Consider the following 8,089-nt stretch of genomic DNA (forward strand, 5'->3'; position numbering starts at 1 on the left):
AACAAAATAATTTCAGTAGTACTGTATTCAGAAACAGCACGTGTCAGTCAGATCATTTTAGTTGTCATTAATTGATAGGGAATCTGGTTTCAAAATGGCTTACATAAACCAAATAACTGGCTTCTATTCAGAAGAACACACCCATACATTCAACACTTTTGAAGAAGAAGGGATTCTTACTTTTTTCAGATCATTTCATCATTATTAAAGTGATGAGTATTTTATTTCTCTATGTAGTAATGGAGGCTTGCTTAATGCATTAATGTTTGTTTTTTTAGTTCCTCACATTAAAAGTATGGTAGGCTAAATTTGAGGGTATGATATCTTCTGCATTACTGGAGGTTAGGACTTCAGTGTATGAATTTTGGTGAAGATACAATTTAGCCCCATAATACCCTCACAGCTCCAGCAACAAGAGAAGAATATGATCTTACTAAGAGATCATTATCTCTGAGGTACTGGGGGCTTCTGGCCTCAGGCACAGCTTGATTTAGGACCCAGATCATACCGGCATATTTCAGCTTTATTTCTTTTGAATCGGCTCTGTTCTCCTGTTCAGCAAGAACTTTAGGCCTTTGGTGAAGCTGATCATCTTTTTGATAGCCATATATCATGGATGACTGTTCTTTCTGTGGCATCGTGTTGGCCAGAGTGGGAGGGGAGGTTAGAATTTATAAACCTAACCAACACAATTCCCAGAACTGGTTTGGATTATCCTAACTGGTGGAATGTGTTAATCTTTGAAAACCTGTCTGTATGGGAGGGGGTGTGTATGGAGTTCTGCTACTCGTCATTGGCTAGCCTAGGTCCTTTCTGGCTGTACTTCTGTGTCTTGGTAGCAAAATTAGTTTTATCAGCAGAACATGTGTAATGTGCAAAAAAGGGTTTTTTCTCAGAGTAAATTCAGAAAGTATTATAAAAGCAGGATTAATGGTTATATTGAAGTTTAAAAAAAAAGAAAAATAAACTAAACTGGGGATGATAATCACTAGTAGCCATGGAAGGACAAGACACATCCATTTTATCTAATTTATTTAAAGCATTTGGATGTTTTTGACAGCCCAAATCTAGTGACAAGTGGTAGGGGAAAAAGACATTAGGAGATTTGGTAAATTTTTATCTCAAATGTGTGTTCCCTTTGAAGTATCTACTCTTAGATTTTAAAGGCTTAGTTAAATGTCATTACATTTTAGTACTTTTAAAAGCCTTTTCTCTAGCAGTGTTTCAGTATAATTTTATTTCCTTTTTGAGGAGCTTTTATTTTCCTAGCGTATGACATGAGAATCAGGTATAGATAAATATAAGTAACTATGGAAATGCTTAAAATACATACCCATAGTCACAACAGACTGGGAAATAAAATGGAATAATGAAGTTAATTACCATCATTATGATTATGAATATCTGTCTATATATTGGTGATGGGAGGTAAATTGACATGTGAACTTTTATTATCGCATTTATCTCTGATTCTTCAGAATAAAATCATATTTTAAGAGTCAGAAAACTCAAAAATGACAGATTTTGAACTATGTCTTCTATCCATTGCCTTCTCAGATAAGAGTACTTGTCTTAGAGGCTGCAACCATAGGAATGCAGGTGGTAAAAGAAAATGCTCAGGTTAGAGACAAGATCTATTCAATACTCATTAAAAAATGGATAAAAATGTAAAATGAGGGATTCCAATACTACTTTCATGGCATTTGTACAGAAAGACTGCACTTAGTTTCAATAATGCTAAACAATATTCAGTTCAGTAATAGGTATTGATTAAGTCAATCGGGATCATATTCCACGGATTTCATAATTTAAATTACGCTATTTCTGCATTAACATGAACTGCCTTGTGAATCTGTTGCTATTATTTTTATTTCTATTCAAATTATGTCCCCTGTGGTAGCTTCATCCAAGTTTGCCTGAGACATCGTGATTTGATCCTTCTTATCTTTGAAAGAATTCTTCTGATCTGGTCGTTTGAGGTATTCCTGACTCCCTTTTATATGTCCCATCCCACAGCCCCCAAAATGAGCTATTTCTTTAAGGAACCCTTCAACTCTTAATGGAAAATGCTATGGAGAGACCAGAATCTATATTCAAGGAGTATACTTTATTTTTATGAGCTAGACATCTTTTACCATAACTATTAGTTCATGTGAAGGATACTCTTTTGCTTAGTGGAAATCTTATACTAGTAGGTGATATGTTTCTAGAATGCCAATAATCAGAAGTCTGATTTATTAAAGTAAAACATGTTAATAAGGAGACAGTTTATTTTTGAGTTTTGCTAGAGAGTCAGTTTCTCAGGGTTCATTTATTTAGGGAGTCTGAACTGGGACAGTAGTAGATCTTGTAATTTTGGTATATTTCTAGGGCTAAGTAGCTTTTCCTTCCTGCAAAACAGTGATCAGGAATCAAGAACCATTCTATTCACTTCTATCGGACTTCATCTGCAGTGCCTATAATGGAAGAAGATACTCCTTCTTTGAGATGCTCATGTTTGTCAATGTTCCAAACTGCCATAAAGTGATGTTCATCACTGCCTATAATCTGGGATTTCATAAACCACAGACCAAACTTTATCATTGTTAGTGGCAGGGTCAGGTGTCAGCTGGCCTTTTCCTGTGGCCAAGAGTCTGTCTCTTAAGCAAAGATTTGACCAAATGCATTTGTTTAGAGTTGTTCTGATATAGAATTAGTAATTTAATCGGATTTTTAGACCAGAGTTACTATACAACTTCAAAGGCATTTTATATTTGAAGCTATATTACCATGTCTGTTCCTATAACATCTGTATCTATAACGTCTATATCTATTCCTACATGGAATCGATTTGTTGACAGATATTGTACAAAAGTCCTGTCTTTGGAACTTTGTACAGAGACATGACTGTGACCCTATGGGATCTAAAATATACACACGTTCTTATTAATAACATTTTTTACATATTATTAACCAAAGAAGGTTGGGCTTGCTTAATGATGAGATATTTTTTTCACATTGTGAAGTAAACAGGGGAGCTTTCTTAATATTGAGCTAATTACTAACCTGGAAAGTGCCTGTTACTCGATTATGTCAAGCATTCCTCTTTTTATATGATGAAGAAGCAAATATGTATTGTGACCTGGTGCCTTCTCACAAAGCTATTAAGTATAAAAGATATTTTAACAGTTTTATAGTTATGAATCTAGATCCTGAATATTAAATAACTTAATCAAAATTTTATCACCATATGTAAGATCTGGAGATCAGATAAAAGTGACTAGGAATAAGAATGGTTATATGCACTGTTTAAAAAGGCACGATAACACATTTTTAGGGATTCTATCTTTGTTTATTAAATGTTTATTAAAACATGGCTTCGCCCTTTGGCGGGGCGGGTGTGGGCGCCCGCGGCGGCGGCAGAGCCCGGCGCGGGCGTGCGGGGATGGGGTCACGGTGGACGTGCGCCAGGTGTACAAGTACCCCTTCAAGCAGGTGGTCGCCAGCTTCCTCCGCAAGTATCCCAACCCCATGGATAAAAATGTCATCTCTGTGAAAACCGTGGAGGAAAAGAGAGATGTGTCAACAGGGATCATCTATAGAAAGAGGATTGCAGTCTGTCAGAATGTGGTTCCAGAAATTTTAAGGAAGGTGAGCATTTTAAAGGTACCTAGTATCCAATTGGAAGAGGAATCCTGGCTCAATCCTCAGGAGAGAAACATGGCTATTTGGAGTCACTGCCTTACGTGGACACAATATGCATCCATGAAGGAAGAGTCTGTCTTCCGGGAAAGTATGGAAAATCCAAATTGGATGGAGTTTATTCAGAGAGGCAGGATTTCAATTACAGGGGCTGGCTTTCTCAACTGTATTCTGGAAACTTTTGCCAGCACATTCTTAAGACAGGGTGCCCAGAAGGGAATTAGAATAATGGAGATGCTGCTGAAGGAGCAGTGTGGTGCCCCGTTAGCTGAATAAAGAATCATCAGGGACCTGTGTTGTGCTACTTTTGCTCGAGAATCACTTCTTGGCCAGAACCCATCACTGATGCAGTTTTCCAAAAATGGGCTTAAGGAGACAGTGTCAGCAGCTTAAAGAAGAGGAGACCTTCCTGCCAGGGTGTGAAGCTCTTGGACAGGAGGCCTTCTAGATGGATTTTTATGGCACAGTGTCTTTATGATTTACAAATAAAGGAAAAAACCCATTAAAAACAAAAACAAAAACATGGCTTCAAAGGCCCACAGGCACATGGAAAGATCCTGTACATCACTAGTCATCAGGGAATTGAAAATCAAAATCACAATGACATACCAGTCAGAATGACTTATCAAAAAGACAAAATATAGTGAGTGTTGGTGAGGATGTGGAGAAAAGGAAACCCTCATACACTAGTGGTAGGAATGTAAACTGATGTAACCACTATGAAAAGAAGTATGGAGGTTCCTAAAAAAAAAAAAAAAAAAAAAAAAAAGTTAGAAATAGAACTACTATTTGATCTAGCAATTCCACTTCTGAGTATTAACCCCCCAAAATGAAAACACTAATTCAAAAAGATATACATTATCTCTATGTTAGTTGTAACATTATTTATTATCAAGACATGGAAGCAACATAAGTGTCCATCAATAGATGAATAATGATGTAAGATACACAAACACATATGGACACACAATGGAATATTGCTCAGCCATAAAAAAAGACTGAAATCTTGCCATTTGAAACAATGGCATGGACCTAGAGAGTATTATACTAAGTGCAATAAGTCAGAAAAAGAAAATACCATATGATTTCTTAAATGCAGAGTTTTTAAAAAATGGACAAACAAAACAGAAACAGACTCAGAACAAACTGGTTGTTGCTGAAGAGGAGACGACAACAGGCTGGGGGGGGGAGGTGTGGGGATAGGCAAAAAAGGTGAAGGGGATAAGGAGATACAAACTTCAGTTATAAAATAAATGGATCAAGGGGATGTAATGTACAGCATGGGGAATATAGTTGATAATATCATAATAACATTGTATCATGACAGAGGGTAACTAAACCTATGGAGGTGGTCATTTCATAATGTATAAACATATCAAATCACTGTACTCTTGACATTAACATATAGTATCATATGCCAATTATAACTCAATAAAAACAAAATAATTCAAATAAAAATACACTGTAATTATTTGAAGGTAACAAAGTGTAAATATATTTAAAAAGCAAACATGATTTTAAGACCATAGCAAAAATATAAACCTAAACAAGAAATTCAGTAATGCAAGAAACCTATAATATTTAAGCAAAGTATACATCTTTATTTTTCATAAATACAGTCTATGCACTAACAGACCAGTGTTTCTTTTTGGTATATAAAAAGTTTCCAAATTGTTGTTTTACTCTTTTTCTACACTATGTTTAACACAAGAATTTGAGTACAGGTGGTTAATTTGAGAGACGGTCTTAGGAAATAAGAGCAAGGTCCTGGGAAGCATCAGAGAGGGAAGTGGAGAAGGCAAATGAGAGGTACATTATCAAGGTCAGTGCTATGGGCAATATGGGCTCAATATCTCTAAACCAAACAGATGAAAATGCCTTCCAGGATGCTCTGTTGAAAGGATGAGGGGTAGGTGTGTACATGTACTAGTTCTGCTCCATTGCTCTAAGGTTTTCCTCAGGGGCACCAACTTTTCAGTGCCCGAAGTTACCTGTGCCCAAGTACAGCAAGCTCTCATAGTCTCTGCTTCTCTTGAAAATGTAACGTGGAATTTCTGAAAGTATCTGTTACATGTCTTACCTTTATAATTATTTGAAATAGAGGAATCATCAAACTTTGTCTCCCTAGTGAATAAACCTATAATATTGTCCTAGACTTACTGAAAGCATTCAGCACATTTTGTTCTTTCCAACTATTTTTTAAAGTTACTTATACAAGAAAGTAAAAAAAAAAAAATCCCTTCTTTTCAGACGTCTACTTGTACTGAATATTCTAAAATTTGTTTCACTATATTTGTTTACATTCTGATACTAGATAATGTTGCTTTATAAGATTACTCTTTTTCCTCTGATAATCAACAGCAACATATATGTTCATTTATTAGTCATCTGGAACCATTATATACAACTTCTTCCACTTTTTCAAAAAGAAGCATCCATAATAATTCAATTCAAATGTATGAAAATATAGGTACTTTTTTTCAACCTATTAACTGATGACCATACTGTAATATATAGATCACCATTTTTCATGCTCTAGTGTTTTGCAATTTTGTCTTCATTAGACATTACCAGATATCAAATTCTGATTTATTAACTGCACATTAATCCAAGCTCTTACAGCAAACGAAAGATACTAGAATTATAATATAAGCTGATACACTACACAGAGACTCAAAGTGATCTTAAAAACTCAGTTTTTTTTAAAAAAACTGAAGACCATTTAAGGAAAACAAAACAAAACAAAACAAAACCTTGTGAATTTGGCCTAAGTTGCTAAGAACCGATCTTTTGTGAAACACATCAATTTAATTAAATTTTATTTTATTTAACATATAATTTTACTTTAAATATTTTGTAACTAAATTGATAAAAACAATATAAAATTTAGAATGTCCAAATTAATTGTTTATTTAAAAAACAGCTTTACAGAACTCTAATAATGTAAGTGGTATGTAATATATTAACTATATGAGAAATGATTTCGATAAGCATGTGACTCACTGAGACACAAAATTGTGCCTACTGCTGTCCTGGGTGCTTTAGAAGTTAGCAGTTTGGTCTTTGTCCCTGACCCCTTTCCTTCTAACTCAGTGCTAAAATAGCTCTACTTCTAGCAACCCATCTGTGTAACATGGGGGCAGCAGACCATGGCTCCTTCCTTCCATGTGGGTTGTCATGTGACTCACACCAGGCGACAGACATATCTTCCTGTAAAATATCTGCTTGAACTTTGAGTACAGACTAGACTTTTTTTTTTGAAGTTGATAAACTGATAAAATATAGATCTAGATTTTTCTGAGGTCTGCTAAAAGGCTGTCTGGATAAGCTAATAGTGATAAAGAGAATTCCAACAGCATCACGCGAGAACCTGGATATTATTATGCCTTAAATCTAGCTGTGTTCCAGGACATTCTGCTCATGTAGGGCAAGAAATCTCTTCTTCTTTTGGCTTACTTGATCCTGATGTCAAATTCTAGACTTTTTGCTTTTTTAAGTAAACTTCATTGTGAGAAATTTTATACAAAATGCCATTTTCATTCTTTAAGAAGAGAATAAATAATATACTCATATTTTTACATATACAGCCAAGTTTAAAATTTCATACTAAAGATATGCAAAACAAGGCAATTGAGGAATAAGGGATCTGTGAGTGGGTTGGGGGGGGAATGTATAAAATATCTCCATAGAAGAGTATAACCATCTATTACTCTCATAAATCCAGCACCAAACAATATATTGTGCTTCAATGAGTAATAGATATCTGAGCAAGCCAAGTAGATAGCCATATATATGTGAATGTGTGTGTGTCTGTATGTGTGTTAATTATGTAAATGTATGCTTATGTGTGCATATGCAAATTTATGTATATGTAGTTGATAACAGTTTACCTCTGTTGTCATATTTACTTGTCTCTTTCTCACTAGTTTCTCATTTATCTGTCTTGGTGGTTCTGTTGCAGTAATGTGTGTGTACACTTTTTTCTGTAATATGTTTTACTTTAAAATAGAGAATATGTAGAATGAAATTTTTAATTAATGAGAGAACAGATACAGCCATATGACATATAAAAGCTTGCAGTTTTTATTTTATTTTATTATATTTTGTATATTTTATAATTTATTTTATTTTATTTTGTAATATTTTTGTAACTCAAATTTGTACATACATCCCATATCATATTGCAGAATTATTAGTGAAATTAGTGATGCACGAGACCCCATATAGAAAGAAGACTCGAATTACCTGATTAACAGAGGCTGCTGAGGTTGAATTCTGATCCCTCATCAGGATTAGAATAAAATGAAAATGACTGAGGAAGCTGATATGCTCTACTGAATAAAGAACAGCATCACAGGTTCAAAGTATGCTGAATAATTCATGGGAGAGCAGGCTACCCCTGCTGAGG

General features: G+C 34.8%; 1 protein-coding gene across 1 annotated transcript; it reads left to right on the forward strand.

The window, feature by feature from the left end:
- Positions 1–3,367: 3,367 nt before the first annotated feature.
- On the forward strand, positions 3,368–4,184 carry LOC131822140 (PRELI domain-containing protein 2-like). Its single transcript, XM_059158529.1, has one exon. The coding sequence runs from the start codon at positions 3,511–3,513 to the stop codon at positions 3,955–3,957; it is 447 nt and encodes a 148-aa protein (XP_059014512.1). The 5' UTR covers positions 3,368–3,510; the 3' UTR covers positions 3,958–4,184.
- The last annotated feature ends 3,905 nt before the right edge of the window (positions 4,185–8,089 follow it).

The sequence above is a fragment of the Mustela lutreola genome, chromosome 1 (genome assembly GCF_030435805.1).
Source record: "Mustela lutreola isolate mMusLut2 chromosome 1, mMusLut2.pri, whole genome shotgun sequence".
NCBI lineage: Eukaryota > Metazoa > Chordata > Mammalia > Carnivora > Mustelidae > Mustela > Mustela lutreola.

What these genes read in the sequence shown, in the direction of transcription:
- LOC131822140 (XM_059158529.1), top strand. Translation starts at nt 3,511, where the DNA reads ATGGATAAAAATGTCATCTCTGTGAAAACCGTGGAGGAAAAGAGAGAT.